Source organism: Carettochelys insculpta, chromosome 24 (genome assembly GCF_033958435.1).
Source record: "Carettochelys insculpta isolate YL-2023 chromosome 24, ASM3395843v1, whole genome shotgun sequence".
NCBI classification, from domain to species: Eukaryota; Metazoa; Chordata; order Testudines; family Carettochelyidae; genus Carettochelys; species Carettochelys insculpta.
In genome coordinates this window covers 15,233,103-15,249,209 of record NC_134160.1, presented here as the reverse complement: position 1 = coordinate 15,249,209, position 16,107 = coordinate 15,233,103, and the positions used below count along the sequence as shown (strand labels likewise).

The window sequence follows — 16,107 nt, the reverse complement described above, 5'->3', positions numbered from 1 at the left end:
TCCACTCCAGGCCAGAAGAAAGCCAGTCTCAAACAGGCTGTAGCATCTGCAGCCCCATGCACAGGGGGCGGCTCTGGAAATCTCACGGGAGAGGCTGTTTCAAACCCTGCATGCGAAGTCCAGAGGAGCATTTGGCTGCTCTGCTGGGAGGAAGGTGGCTGTGATGGCTAACATACAAGCAAGCTTGGCAGATGTGATCTTTATTTTGCTCTAATAGATAATATTGATGTTCATTTTTAAGCTTTTTCAAAATTACTTTTATCGATTTTCAGTTTTCACAGTTGCAGGACCTATGTGGGGGCAGTCACGCTATATTTAATGACAGATGAGATTCAAAAAGCAAAAACTTTATCACTGTTAAAACACAAACTGGCAACTGTGTGTGTCAAAATATACAAGGTAAATATATGACGTAAATACCTCCATAATGAACCTACTGTGTTGTGTTCTGAAGAAACATTTGCCTTGCTTTCCCGGTCTGATTATTTCAGTTATTAGGGATGGAAATATTTTTCATCCCTTTCTCACTTCATCACCTTGAAACTGATGTTTACTGACATCTACTGAAAAAAATCTCATCCTTCCAAGCCACTAGGAGAAAGGGCCCCATGGCCATGTGTTCTAGTCAAAGCTCTGTCCCAAGACAAACAGAGGTCAGGGATGGTCTAGGTTAGTGGCTCTCAAACTTTTGAGACTACTGCACCTCTTTCAGGAGACTGATTTGTCTTGTGTACACAAGATTCACCTAACCTAAAGCCTGCTTGCTTTCAAAGATCAGACATAAAAATGTACAAGTGTCCCAGTGCGCTGTTACCAAACAATTGCTTACCCTATAATTAGCACATAAATCGACTGGAATATAAATATTGCACTAACCTTTCAGTGTAGTCTATGGAGCAGCATAAACAAGTCATTGTATGAAATTTTAGTTTGCACTGACTTTGCTAGTGCTTTTTATCTAGCCTGCTGTAAAACCAGTCAAATAGCTAGATGAATTGATGTACCCATTGAAACAGCTCCCCGTAACCCCAGGGTTACACATCCCTCTGCTTGAGAACTGCTGGTGTAGGTATAGCTAATCTTCCCACTGCGTAGGGGGCTGGACTAGCTGACCTCTTGATTCTTTGCAGTCATGTCATGCTCTGTGCCTTGGCTTCCCCACGTGTGACTCGAGGTTAATACCTACCTCACAAGGCTGCTCTAAGTTGTATGTTAAGCACACTAAGGTCCCCGATGAAGGGGGCAACGATTTTAGTTTGGACCTTTGAATAGTTTTATGGTGGGTGACTGGAAGGTTTCTAGGCCTAATGTCACCAGAGAGGCCCAGGAGACACTGAGGCATTGTAAGGCTGCATAATAGCAGCACGCCATCTTGATGGTCCAGCCAATCCTCCTTGCACCTTGGGTGTTCCTAGGATGGTGGTGACCACATGGAACCCCACCTGAGAAGAGCGGCAATAAACTCACCTGTTTGCAGAGCCATTGTTAATTGCACATTGCTGGCTGGTGTTTTAGCCCGGGGTTTTGCAGTGGTATCTCCTGGCTGCCCTTAGTGCTGGGGGAGGGGCTTTATGCTGGCACCTGGTTCTGGTGCTGGATCACCTCAGTCTGTTGTGCCAGTGAAATGGATCCATGGCACAAGTGTTGGTTTGCAGGCATCTCTCCTTTGTGGGGCTGGTGGGAGCTGCCCGTGCCACAAAATGTGAAACGGCAGCTCAGCAATTCCTGGAATGAGATCTCCCACTGCTTTCCCATCCCAGGCACAAGCAGCCAGGGAGTCAATGGCTCCAGTTACCTGGGATGGTTCCAGTAGCCCAGGAATGAGCTTCCCAACGGCCTGCCCATCTGGCTGTTGTTATCGGGAGTTTGGGGGCATCAAACAGATAGCATGTGACCTTGTATGGAGCTCTGGGGTCTCCAAGAACTAACCCGCCAGGATCTTCTGCTAACTTGTTACCTCTGTGAAAAGCAGGTGCCTAAGGCAGCTCTTGTGATTTCCTTGAGAGGCGTGTGGTAGGTGTGAAAAGGCCCCTACTCCAGGAGACACGTGATTAGGTGAGGATCACACTTGTCACTCAAAAGAGAAAAGGACGTGTCTGGCTGTCAGGGTGGCAGAGAGGTTCTTGAAGAAGTGACCCTGGAATGGGAGTGCACACAGGAGCAAAGAAAGAACCCCAAAGGTGTTCTTTAAAACAACCCAAATCTCTCATTCTTGGAATTTGCGGGCCAGTTTCATGTTTATAAAATGCTTGCAGTGGGCAGTGCTGGCGCCACTGAAAGACAGAGGGAACCAGTGTCTGTGCCGTGCTCTTACCCCTCTGGACAGGGGTGAATCTCACCTGTCAACTCTTGTAGTCACTACAAGAGAAGCCTGGGAAATCAGCCTAGTGAACCAAAAGGCCCTGGAAGCCACAGCTTGGCCTGGGGGTTTTCACCTTCCCAGTGCTGCAGGAGACACCACAGTAATGCTCATTTCCAGATCATCTTCCAGCTAGTGATCTCAAAGTGTTTTCCCAGCATTAATGAGAACTTGCCACATACCATGAAATGGTTTCCTCTGGTAGCACATACCTAGTGAGTGTATGCACACTGCCCTCTGCTGGGTGGAAGTAGAACTTCAGCACTACGTGTCATAAGCCCTATGCCTCTGCAAGCTGATGAGGATTCCTGTTTAGTTCGGCTGTCGGGTGCCTGTACTTCTGGAGCAGGAAGGCTGCGTTTTATACCTGCGAACTCCATGGGAGTTTCAAGTGGACATGGTATGCAGAGAAATTTCTCACAGTCTATCACTTTACTAAAATATTCTTTGAATGATCCAAAGGGAGAAACTGAGGCACTGAGCAGCTAAATGACTTACCCAGGGACACATGGCATGTCAGTGTCCAGTAAAGCACAGCACCCATGCTCCCACCTGCTCTAAAAGCCAGACAAACAGCGCTGTCCCAGGACACTGGCCTGCCATCCCACGCTCCAGCCCTCTCAGTGGGACCCTTTCAGAGGAGAACTGCAGGAGCCAGAGTTTAACAGGGCTGTCGTAGTCCAAGGGCAGTTAGGGTCAGTTTTAAGGCACTGGTTGGCCAAGGGACAGGAAAGTCCCATGGCCAGGTGGGAGAAAACTGGTGTTGGATTTGGACAGGCCATTACCCTGCGGAGATCGTTAATGATCATAGAATCCTAGGGCTGGAAGGGACCTCAGGAGATCATCTAGTCCAGCCCCCTGCCTAAAGCAAAATCAACCCCAAATAAATCAGCCCAGCCAGGACCTTGTCAAGCCGGGACTTAAAAACTCCCCACGCGCCTCTCCAGTGAGCAGCCAGAGGTGCTCTCCCCAGGAGGGTGGCTAGCAAGCCCTCCTGCCTGGAGCTAGACTGGGCACCATGACAGATGGGGCATGGGGCTGGGGCATGACAGTCAATGAGCCCATTGTGAGCTTGGCAGGGTCTCTGCTACAGCTGCTGGAAACCCAAACAATCCTTCCATGAGCCTTACAGTGAAATCTGAGCAGTCTGCCCCCTCAGCCCCCGGTGCAGAGGGAGAGTTGCCCCCCGCGGACGGGCCGGGGCTCAGATCTCCACTCCTCTGGGGCCTTGATGCTGAATCACACTGGCCCGGGAGGCAGGAGGGCCCATTATCTCCGGAGGGGCGGGTTGCAGGGATGCCTTTGCTGGCAGGAAATCCCTCTGCTGTGAACCAGCTTTCCTCCCCATCCCCCTGGGAGTCTTCGTGAGGTGGATGCAGTTGCAAAGCCTGATCCTGCTCTCCAGGTGTTCGGTCAGGGTGGAGGGCGCTCATCACCTGGAGGGATCATGTCCTGCCTTCAGAAAGGGGCTTTCCCTCGTCAGGCTCAAATCACTCAGGCTCTGGCCAGAAAGCCCGTGCCGGGCTGCACTCAGAACGGTGCCTGGGCCACTTGCCTGCAGAGCGCTTACAGGAAGACTTGCTGTGCCTCTGGGTGCTCCCGGGGGATTTCATCCTCCTACTGTCCAAGTAGCACTGTCTGCCTGGGGGCTGGGGCAGTGGAACTGTGTTGCTCGGGAGCGTGGGATTTTTATAGCCCTGGCTGCCATCAGCCTGCAGCGTCCACCTGGCCAGAAAGAGAAACTAACACTGCAGGTTTAGCTGAGCCGGGAGGGGGAAAGCTGCAGGGAGGCTGTTTCAAGGGGCAGAGTTGTGGGAAGATTCTGCTGCCAGGTTAGCAGATGCAGTGGGACAAGCAGAGGGAGAACTGTGGGAACAGAGATCAGGTGACTCACACACCAGCAGCTGCTTACCTGGTTGCTAGGGCTGCGTGTGAATGGGGCGCGGGCCTGGGCGAGTGGCTACGGAGCTGTCCGACTGCAGGGGTAGTGCTGGCTGTACTCGTGCATTTCCTGCAGTGGTGGCAGCGAGGTGAGTACTCGCACCAACACTTTTGCACATGGCCCTGCGCTCTGCAAATCCAGTCTGCAAGACACTAACCCGGACCCTCCCATAAGCTGGACGGCCCTTTTCTGATCCTAGACACCCTTGGTGTGGGCATGGGGCAGCCTTTTACTCTGTGTCCTCCTGGCTATTGGTCCCTGGCCAATAAGCCTGTGGCTGAGTCTGTTGGCAAGCAGAGACTCAGAGACACACACAAATTTGAGCTGGAGAAGACCATTTAAGACACCTTACCCATCTTCTCAACAGCACCCAGCATGGGCAGCCGTCAGAGAGATGAATTCCACTCCCAGTCACGGGAAGGGGCTGGACGGAAGGGCCTTGGAGCGCTACGGGACCTTTTCAATGGAGGGAAGAAAAGGAAGGCCTGTAAAAGACACCTGTGGGGTCTGGGGCTGTACCCTGACTGCTGCCTGAGTATAGGGCACTGAGCTGTCAGGGCCGTGACCCCCAGGCACTTGACTTGTGGTTTGCGGTACCGCAGAGAGGGACTTGGATAATGCCCCTGCTGCCTAATGTGCAACAGGCTTTTTCTGGGGGGCAATGCCGCAGCGTGGGTCCCTTCCACTGAGCCCTCGGAAAGGGCGCCTGGTGCTCTGTCTGAAGCGTAGCTCCTATAAACTTTATGCCAAGCCTCCACCTCCCCCCCACCTCCTGCTCCCGGGCTCTGTATCCCATCACTTCTCCTCCATATCCCCACTGCACTGTGCCTGCAGCACCAGGGCAGCCCGCAAAGGGAAACTGACCAGCTGTTGTGAGTTTCCCTTTCCACCATCTTCTGTTCACCTACACTTGTGTCCAGCCTGTCCAGCTTTGCTCTGCATCTGTACCACCCCCTGGAATGTTGGTCTTGGTAGGCGCCTCTGGGCCTGCTTGTGATGTTCACCACAACTCCTGAGTTCATACAATTCAAAGCACACCCTCAAAATGCCACAGCCATTTTGCTGGTGCAGTTCCAGAGGGAGCTGTACAATTCAGTCTTGCCCGCACGATGGCGCTCCCCGGATAGCCCTGAGCCGCTCTTTGAAGACAGCCCAGAGGAAGAATTAGACCTGGGCTGTGTCTTTGTGCCTCTGCATTTGGAAAGTCCCTGGCCCATTTGGAGGCTACGGAGCTCAGCAGTGGCTGGCAGTCATGCAGCACACTGATAGCTCCAGAGACCGAGGGGCTATGGGCAAACGGAGACCTTGCATCACGGTTTGAAGAGCCTGAGTGACTTAGGAGTCTAAGTGAATTGGGCATTTAGAAGCCTAAAACCCACTGACTTTCTCTAAGTTTTAGGGTCCTAAGAGCCGTTTTTGCAGATGGTGCTTATGACCCTAAATCAGGCAGGTACTCTGGAAAATTTTACTCCTTGTTATGCCCCCTGCCCTGTGACAAATGGGTAGGTGCCTGCAGCTGCTAACATCTCAGGAGGAGTTGTGTGTGTGTACCCAGAGCAGAGGGGCTGTGGTTGAGTGGCAGGGTAGCCTAGTCATCCCAGGGCCCCAGCCATGGCCTCAGGAGTCCCGGATTCTATTTCCAGCTGATTCTCCTCCTCCTCCCACCCGTTGCCTGTTGCAGCATGTCACTCATCAGCACAGGGACTGTCTCTGACTCTGGGTGTGTGTGGCACCTGGTTCAATGGGGCCCTGACACTGCTATTGCTAATAATTTCCCTATGTGACTCTCCCCTCTGCTTGATTCCAGGCACAGCGCTGGCGTAACGAAAATGACGAGAGGCCGGTGGACCTGGAAGGGTCGGGGGATGATGACCCTTTTGCAGATGATGAAATTGACGATCAGTACTCGGGGTCCGGCTCGGGATGTAAGTATAAAGGCCCACAGGGAGGCGATCAGCTGGGCGCTCCCTGGGACCTCTTCCACTGCCTTTACTGCTCAGCCTATGAGGTGATGAGAATCAAGAGCTCCAGAGGAGGGAGTGACTTACACCTCACCTGCCCCCTGTGGAGAATGCCTGGCCTCACAGTTCCATTGCCCTGGGAAGGTGCTCTCTCCCAGCCCCGAGGGGGCTTGTTTCTGCAGCATGAGGTGTGCCCGGCCTTCCCCAGCAAGCCATGTGTTGGCAGGGGGCTGGCACATGTCAGCGTTAGAGGGGTGCTTTGCTCCAGGAAAAGGGGCTCTGCCTTTGTGGTGCATGGAAATGTGTGTCTGGAGCAGCTCCTGGCCACTGGCCCCAGTCTCCGGGCTGGCTGTTACCAACCACATGGCTGTGAGCTGTGTGCTTTGATGCTCACTGTGAGCTTCTCATGCCCTGTAACAGCCTTAGCAGGGAGTCACCAGCAGGCCCCAGGGCTCCCTGGTCTGTCTCCCCCCGCATAAGCCAGCCTATAGGATGAATGGCCCCTGCCATCAAAGCTCACAGCACTCGGGATCCTCCTAGTCCCACAGGGCAGTCACTTGCGGCAGGTTACTGCCCGCAGATCGCAGCATTTGTAGGCAAACAGGAGAGACATTTACAAGCTGAAAGCTGCTAAATGCACACCAATGGGCCCCAGTGTTTATAGAGCAGGCCTGTGTGCGGGGAGCTGTGAGGGGTGTGAACGCCCCTCCCTTGGGCCACACCCCCGTCCCTGCTCCGCCCCCATGGCCCCTCCCCGACCAGCCTCACTGGGCATTACTGGGACAGGGGACAGCCGCAGGGGATCGTCTCCCCCGCTGTAGGGCACTGCACTGCGGCCTCCAGCCCTGCAGAGCCTGCCGGGGGGCTGGAGGCTTTGCAGCCCCCGGGGAGAAGCAGGGCTCAGCGGGCCGGCAAGCCAAGGCAGAGCTCCACCTGGTGAGTGCTGGGGGGTGGGAGGGAGGCCAGGAGGAGGCACTGCCCTGCAGCTGCTGCTGCAGCCAGTGCCTGCCCCCTGCTCCAGCCATCCTCCCACTCCCAGGCTGAGTGCGAGGGCGGGGAGCATCTTTGGGACAAGTTGGGGTGGGGAGGGGTTTGGGGCTGAGGGGGAGGCTGACTGGATGGGGAGGGTGGTGGGGCCTTGCAGCGGGGCTCGGTCTGAACTCCTCAGAAATTCCTGCGTCCAGCCCATAGAAGGTTGCATAATAAGCAAGATCTGTGTGCCTGGCGATCTCTCCTCGTGGGAAGGACCCAACACCTGCAGCATGTCACTTCTCTCCTGGCTGGGAGGTTCCCCGTTCCCTCCTGCCCTGGGCTCCTGCACTGGGCATGAGACTGGTGCACGCAGCAATCGACAAGCACGTCAGAGCCCCAGTACTGAGCTATCCTGGCCAGTTAATCCTCATCTGCGCCCAGCTCACACACGGGGGGCCAGACCAGCCCGCTCTGCACTGGGCAGTGCTCAACAAGGCACAAGCTGGCACCCCCTCTCTAGAGCTGGCACTCAGATCCCCCTCGCCATGTCTGCAGGGCAGCCAGCCCCAAACCCTGAGCACGCTGGGCACCCTGACCCCCGGCCTGCAGCTTGACTCTTGTGCCACTCCCAAGACGCCCCACATTCACATTCACAGCCACGCTTCTGCCTCCGTTGCAGATTTCGAGCAGGAGTCTGGGCTGGAGACGGCGGTGAGGCTCCGCACAGACCCTTTGGTCTCGCTCCCCACCCCGCCGGCCGTGCTGCCCATCACAGCTGTGCAGCCGGTGGCCACGCCCTTTGCAATGCTGCCGGCAGAAGAAACCACCCGGGAGCACGTGACCAGTGTCCTCTACATCCCTCGGGTGACAGAGGCACCAGCAGCAACTCCCAGCTGGAAAGCGACTACCCCCAGTGCCACAGCCAGCGACACCCCACCCCCTCCAACAACAGCTACTGCTGCGAGCCCCACTGCCCCCACTGCCAAGCCCACCACCATCTGGAGGGTCCTGCCCTCCCTCATCACAACAACAGCCACGACACGGGCCACCACGCTGGATGTGCCGACCACAGCTGTGACGGAAACCAGCACAGTCCCGGAGGCTGCCACATCCAGACCCATCACCCCCAGCACTGCCAGGCCCAGGACGGGGTCCACCTCCAGGACCATGGTGGTCACGGAGAAAAGCACCATCTTGCTGCCACCTGCCACCATCTCGGCACCCACGGACACGCCCCAGGTAGGGGACAAGGGCATTTCTACCCTGAGTGGCTGGGGGGGGTCAAACCTTCTGCGCTTCCCTGGGCTTAAGAGCCCAGCCCTGGCCGGAGCTGCAGCATCAAAGCAGCATCCACACAGCTCTGAGCACTGCGCAAGTGAGAGGTGGAGGTGATGCGGGAGGGTGAAAAGTTGGTCCGACCAAAGGCCCAGGCAGCCCAGTGTCCTGTCTGCCGACAGTGGCCAGGGCCAGGTGCCCCTGCGGGGGTGAACGGAACAGGGGATCACCAAGTGAGCCAGCCCTGTTGTCCATTCCCAGGTTCCCGCAGACAGGCCAGGGAGACCCTCCCTGCCTGGCCCGGCTTGTGGCCGTTGCTGGGCGGGTCTTGTTCTGAGTCACTTCCTCCTGGGGGGAGGCAGACCTGAGAGGAGCAGCAGACACACTGAGGCTCAGCAGTTAGGAGACAAGAGACCCTGGAGTGGAGCTCGGCTAAGCCACTGCTGGAAGCAAGGAGCGGGAGGGGATAGGCCAGCACAAGGGGCAGCGGGGCAGAGCCATGTACAGCCCCTCAGTGCAGCCAGCGCCCCGTGTCCTGGGAGTCACTCCCCTGGCTACCCCGGTGTAACAGCCAGGTGTGGACGAGCCTGTGGAGCGTAATGTTGTTGGCATGGGACAGTGCTCCCCGCAGCCACACCCCACGCAGCCAGCAGGGCTCCAGGCCCCATCCCCAGCTCAAGGTAGGGCAGTGGGGGCGGGGTGCTGGCCCACACGCACTCTGCGCTGGGCAAGCTGTCAGGCAGACGGTGAGAACTGCCTTGGCACAGCCCCAGTACGGCCGTGGGGCTGGGTGTGTGGCGGGGGCTTAGCTGTGCCAGAAGCGGGCCAGGAATGGCCCTCTGGGACTGGTCTCATTGCATGCAGGCCGTGGGGGGCTGGGGGGTCTTACTACATTTACTGCCTCCCAGCCAGGTCCAGCAAACCCTTCGCAGAGCAGCAGGCTCTGGGACGCGGGCAGGCCGGCGTTGTGCACGAGGGGGCCTTTGGGAAGGGTGGGGCTGGATCAGACCCTGCAGATGCTGTTCTCCCATGAGTCCCTTGCGCCCACATCCCCCGGCACTCCCTTGGGCTCCGTGCTTGTCCCAGCAGTGGCATGTCACGAGAGCGAGCGCTGCGCAGCCTGTTGCTGGCGTGGCACCAGCAGCACTGCTCAGAAATTGCCACATTCATATAATACTGTAACCTGCATGTCCTGCCCCAGCTCCCAGCCTGGGCCCCTCCGCTGAGGGCTTTGAGAGCAGGATGAAGGCTTGGAATCTGAATGGGCACATGTGTAGCGAATGGCCACTGGAGATTTTCCGGCAGTCCTGCAGGAGGTTGAGTTGGCTGGAGGCTGAAGGCTTAGGCTACTTCCCCCTGATTTCTTCTGGGGTCTGCAGTAGCGGCCCCTGTAAGCTGAGTGCTTAGCCAGGCACCCAGGAGAGGGTCAGGTGCTGCCCAGCTGATTAGCAGAGCACCTGCAGCTGGCAGCACATTTCTACTGGTGGTGCACAGCTGCACATCCCTTGCTGCACACAATAAAATTTATTCCACATACAGAGGGAAACATTAGAGGTGAGTGGGGAAGGGATACTGCGGCCACCAGCCATGTGACCAGCCCTCCTCTGCCCCAGGCCCCACCACTCCCCTGCCCCACCTCTTTCCCGCCTTAGAATCACAGAATCCTCAGGTGGGAAGGGACCTCAGGAGGTCATCGAGTCCAGCCCCCTGCCCAATGCAGGATCAACCCCCATTAAGTCATCCCAGCCAGGGCTGCTTCAAGCCAGGACTTAAAAACCTCTGGGGATGTAGATTCCACCACCTCTCTCTTGCTCCACCCCACCTCGATGCAGCATGCTGGGCTTGTGGGACCGGGCTCAGCCCCCTGCACTCTCTGGCAATCGTGGTCCCAACTTGCTCTGCTCTTCCGACTGTGGCACTCCACTCCCTGCCGGTGAGTGGGTGGCTGCCCCACCCCCTTCCGCAAACAGCATGCCCGGGGGCCAGAACAAAATGGGGCTCTATTGCTCCACTTCCCTCCTCACTGCTGGTCAGTGCTGGGGGGCTGGACCCCAGGTGTAGGCACCAGCCCCCAGACTGCCTAGAGGCTCTGACCCCGCTGGCTGCTGGTTGGCCTCTGGCCTTCTGCCCCGGGTGTTTCCTGCCCCCTCACACATGCTTTGTCCTGCAAAGCGCTGTGCTGGGGGGACAGAGGTTCCCAGGGGAGTTAGGTGCACAACCTGCTCAGCTACATTGGAAGATCCTTTGAGCGCCAACCTGAACCTTTAGACACCTGACCACCTGTGTGAATCTGGCCTCGGCCATCCAAGTGAGCCTTCATGCCAGGAGCATAGGAACGGCCAGACCAATGGCCCATGTAGCCCAGTGTCCTGACAGTGGCCGGAGCCATGTGCTTCAGGGGGAATGAACAGGGCCAGGCACTTCATGGGGGCATCCACCCTTGTTGTTCACCCCTGGATCAGGTGGGCGGAGGGCTGGGGACGCCCAGAGTGAGCCTCCGGGAGCTTATCTCCTTTTCAATCCTGTTATGTTTGTGGTCTTCACAATAGCCCCTGGCCCTGAGTTGCACACCCGGCTGTGCGTCCTGTCAGGAGGTGTCCTCAGGAGTCCCATGTGTCAGATCGGCTGCCCCCTAACTCCACTGGCTCACATCAACACCTTCACCCCTCCAGCCAGGACTGCAGGGCCTTCCTCAGGCCCCGGGAGCCATCGCCTCTGGAACGCGAACGGGCTTTTCGATCTCGCCCGCTGCTCCCTGCTCATGGCCTTGCCTGTCTCTGTACGTTTTCCAGTTTTTCGAGCTGGGGTCCCCAGAGCTGCCCCCAGTGCCAAGGCACAGACGTGCTGGGGACTTACACAGTGGCATTAAGAGCTTTTCTGTCTCATTATTTGCCCCCTTCCCACTCGTCCCTGATTCTCTCAGGCTGTGGCCACACTTGGCCAAAACTTCGAAATGGCCGTGCAAATGGCCATTTTGAAGATCACTAATGAGGCACTGAATTGAATATTCAGTGCCTCATTCGCATTAGGACGCTTCCGGCTGCAGAGCTTTCGAAAAGGAGCCCCGTGTATCTGCGCTGAGCTGTGGGCATTTGAAAGTGGCGCTTTTGAAGCGCCGCAGCTGGAACCGTGCTAATGCTAATGAGGTGCTGAGTATTCAATTCAGTGCCTCATTAGTAATCTTCAAAATGCCTGTTAGCTTGGCTATTTCGAAGACTTGTGCCTGTGCAGACGCAGGCTTAGTGTTCAGGCTGTTGCTGCCGCTCGTGCGGATGTTTTCAGAGCACTCCCCACAACAACACCCAGATCCCCTTGAGCAGCAGCAGCCGGTTTCGACTCCATCATTTTGGATGCAGAGTTGGGATTCTGGTTTCCAATGTACTTTCTGTTGCACTGAGCAGCGCTGCCCAGTCACCCAGTTTAGCGTAACTTTGGAGTCAGCTTTGGACTCACCGTTTTGAGGAACTGGACAGAAGACGGTGCCATATCATTGCGCATGGGGCGAACTCCCCCCAGGGGTGGCCTTGTAAGCATACATTACTCTGCATATTCCAGCAGCTCCCAGAGGCCCCGGCCGAGATCAGGGCCCCCTTATGCCAGACACTGTCCAGACACACTGAGGGAATCTCTCTACCTGCTGCTGAGAGCTGGAAACTAGCCATGAACTTGTCAGCTAGGGACCCCCCCGACAGGTGTTCGGGAGAAGCTGGGATCCAGGGTTTGGTTTGGCCCACGAGGAAGAGGAGCTATGTGCAGGGGCTGCTGTAGGCTGGGCTTCGAGCAGCTCTAAACCACTCCGGGTGTTAGCGCTGCTCCGAGGGGTGAGGTTTGGTTCGGGCCAGTCTGGTTTTAAGGACTGGGTGAGTATTGTTCTCAGCCAAGATGGGGCTGTCTGGTGAGCTGGGAGCTGGGGGGATGTTGCAGGGAAGCTGTAAGATGGGCTGCACTGACCTAGCTGCCCAGAATTTAGTCGAAACCCCATCTCAGGCTGTGCCCAGGAGGTGCCAGGCTGCGGTCGCTGCCTTGGGTGCCAGTGTCTCTCCCTGCATTGGACCAGGAGGGGCGTGGAGAGGAGAGAGGCGTGGAGGAGATCTGGCAGGGAAAGGCTGAGCAAAGCACAAAGCCGGCCCTCCTCACTGCTCCTCCAAGCCTCCAGATGACTGACTCTCTCTCTGCCTCATTCCTTTGCCCAGACCGAGCCGCTGGATGTGGTTGTCTCCACAGCCCTCGACAACGAGCTGGAGGCTCCTGTCAGTGGAGGGCCCAGCGGGGACTTTGAAATCCGGGAGGAGGAAGACACGACCCAGCCGGAGCTGAGTAACGAGGTGCTCCCCCCGCTCACCCCGGCAGCAGGGCCAGGGCTGGGGAAGAACGCCCAGCCCGGCCTCCTGGACAATACGATAGACTCGGGGAACTCGGCAGCGCAGCTCCCCCAGAAGAACATCCTGGAGAGGAAAGAAGTGCTAATAGGTGAGGTGTGAAGGGGACTGAGGGCAGACGCCACTGGGGAAGGGGGAGGAGGCTGGGGCTAGTCTCCCACAGTGAGCCAGTCAGTGCTACCAGCACGTGCACCTGGGGCTCTGGAGGCCATTGAAAGCCCCAGGGTTCTTCCCGCTGCAGGGGCAGTGGTGGAAGCCGGGTGCCCCAGGCCCTTTTAAATCGCCACTTCGCACCCTCTCCCCAGCGGCTCTGGGGCTGGTGCAGACAGGTAAGTGCAGCTTGCAGGGGCGGAGTCTCCTGGGAGTTAGAAACCTCTGCCAAAGGCCCTAGTGACACCTCACCGCCACGAGTCCCCACTGATGGGAGGCAGCTAGGTGGGGAGACAAATGCCTCACGCTGAATCTCTCGGGGGCGTTTCACTGGTGGTTTTGGAGGCCGGGGTCGGGAGACCCCATTCCCAGGAGGTAGTCTGGCTCTCTGACTGACTCTTTTATCTGCTCTCAACTGCAGCTGTCATCGTGGGTGGCGTGGTCGGGGCGCTGTTTGCCACCTTCCTGGTCATGCTGCTCATCTACCGGATGAAAAAGAAGGACGAGGGGAGCTACACGCTGGAGGAGCCAAAGCAGGCGAACGTCACATACCAAAAGCCCGACAAGCAGGAGGAGTTCTATGCATAAAAGGAGCCCAGAGTGCCTCTCTCTCTGTTTCACTGGTTCAACCCTCCTCTCTCCCCACCCTTTCACATCCAATCTCTCTCTCGCTCTCTCTCTGATGGGACTGGGAGTTGAACAAACAAATACGATAACAAAAAAGAAAAAAACCATCTTCAGTTAAAAATATACAAATAAAGCATCACCGATTTAAAACAAACACTGTAACCTTTCTCCAGCCAGCGCAGAGCTCGCAGGGGACAGCAAATGGGCGGCCAAGTTTCAGTGCCTATGTGATCACTCCTCAGAGGAGAGCACGCTTGGGTGGTCATTTTTCTGACGATGGCTGGAGTTTTCTGGGTTTACCAAACAACATGACTGACTCTGAGAGCTGAACACCTGTTACCAGAACTGGGCCGCAGGGTGGGGTGGGGTGGGGTGGGGCGGGGTGGGATGGGTTTCTCTTGTTTGGCAGGGTGGGGGGTTGGTTTCTTACCAAGAATTGCTGCTCCATGGCTCTGTTCGGAAAGAGGGCGTGACTGTCAAATACAATTTCAAGCCTTGAAAAAGCACAATGAGGTGAAACGTCCAATGCTCCAGTTTGCCCTTGGAATGAAAAATGACCAGTGGGCTGGAGCTGAGCTTTTAGATCACCTCTTCAGAGCATTCACGTAGCTGCAGGGAGCCACAGTTTGCAGTCATGTGGCACTCCCTGACCTGACACCACTTCACTTCATCGCTTTGCCGTGCACAGCCAGAGACCTTAAGTGTATAGAAACCATGTTCTGCGAGCTAGCAAGGGCCTTGAGTGAAAGGGACCTTACTTTTGCTGGGTCTTCACTGTGATGAATAAAACTCAGCTAGCGCAGTATTCCTTGTTCTTTGCAAACAACCACACCAATGTTTTTAAGGGAAATGTTTTGGGGGGGCGGCTGAGGGGGATATTGATAAAAACAACAACAAAAGGCTCAGAGCTCTTCTGTGTTCCTTTGAATGTGATCATATTTCACAAACCTCAAGTGACAATGAAGATTTAAACTCAAGGAGGAGGTGGAGCCATTCTCCTCAGAAGTTGTTTGGTGATATCACCTGTCAAATTACAGGTAGCCCAGGAAATAAAGATAAAAAGGGGCAGTGGTAGGTTTTCAAGAGTCGCAGCAGGTCAGTGCAGCTCCAAGATGAATCATTTGTTAAATCCAAGATTGAGATGTTTCCATTGTTCAGTTTGAAAACCCCTGCCTAAACCTTGCAGACTGACTGCCTTCCAATGAGCCGGAAAGGGAAAATGACTAAAACCAACCATGAAACTGACTAATGTGCTTTTAATCATTTGAGGTGCATTGCAGATAGAAAGGGAATATGTGGTATGAGGGCCCAACCCAAAGCCCAAGGATTGGGCCCATAGGGCAGCACATTGAGTGAGCAGTTGTAATTGGCTGGCTTTAATAATCTGAAGGGCTGTTGATGAGGCAGGTAAGGAAACGGGGGTTTTGAAAAGCTGATTTTGATCTTGCCCCTGTTCCTTTGAGGCCCTGATTTTGCTGTTGAATTTAGGAAGTCCTCAGGTGACCTCGCCCAGCTTCTAGTTTGACCCTTTGAAGTTTTCCAACAGCTGACTCCTGGGAAGAGGGTTACCGAGATACCTCAAGCAGCCAAGACAGTGCATGTACCTCCTGATGTGCTTAGGTCAGTCCCACAGAGAGCTAATCTAAACCTGTTGTTACCTATGGAATGTGCTCAGTGAGGGCAATGCAGGTAGCGGGACCAGGAGAGGCTCTGCTATCCCACCTTGCTGTAATGAGCAGCACGGGGGGTGTTCTGCTCCCGGAACCAGGAAAGGTTTCAGAGCAGTCCAGAGAACAAAGTGGCTCAGCTGGGTGGACGGGAGCAAGACCAGCTGGGATCTGGTGAAAGGCGCACGAACGAACCACTGGCCTTGGTGCTGATGTCACAGCAGTCTAAGTCCATTGATGTTAGCAAAGTTATTCCTGACTGATTCCGGCATGACAGAGAGCAGAATCAGGCTGTCCATCATCAAAGGGCCCAGCTGGGGCTGCTGCGGCATAACAGCCACATATTTCAAGGGTTGGTACAAGGCTGGACAGAGGTTTGTTTTCCCCCTTCCGTGGTTGGCTGAGATTTTTCAAAAGGGATTTTGAGTTTTGAGAGGCTTTATTTACAGGGGTGGGTGCTCTGCACCTTCTGAAAACCAAGCCCCTTAAAGTGGCTCAGTTCAGGCACCCCAAAAACTGAGGCAACTAAAAAGCACTAGTCCCCTTTGAAAAATGTGGTCCTAATCTTTTGAGCGTACATGAAAATCTCCAAGCTTAATCGGTTCACTTTTGCTTTTTGCAGCTTCTTCATTAATCTGCTCAATTTTATTTTTGATTTAATAGTCTGAAGTACTGTAATACAACTTTTTTTTTTTGGTTATCCACTCAAGCTTACCCTTAGACCTCTCAGCTGGTATTAAGTTGTAATCCCAATGCTTAAATCTTTTACAGGTTC

General features: G+C 55.5%; 1 protein-coding gene across 1 annotated transcript in view; it reads left to right on the top strand.

Annotated features, from left to right (window-relative positions):
- SDC3 (syndecan 3) overlaps positions 1-14,012 on the top strand; it is a 190,047-nt gene extending 176,035 nt beyond the window's left edge. Inside the window, exons 2-5 of the mRNA XM_074976340.1 lie at positions 6,109-6,226; positions 7,914-8,473; positions 12,703-12,979; positions 13,460-14,012. Of these exons, the coding sequence (XP_074832441.1) occupies positions 6,109-6,226; positions 7,914-8,473; positions 12,703-12,979; positions 13,460-13,626 (1,122 nt within the window). The 3' untranslated portion in view covers positions 13,627-14,012. The remainder of the gene's footprint in view (positions 1-6,108; positions 6,227-7,913; positions 8,474-12,702; positions 12,980-13,459) is intronic.
- The last annotated feature ends 2,095 nt before the right edge of the window (positions 14,013-16,107 follow it).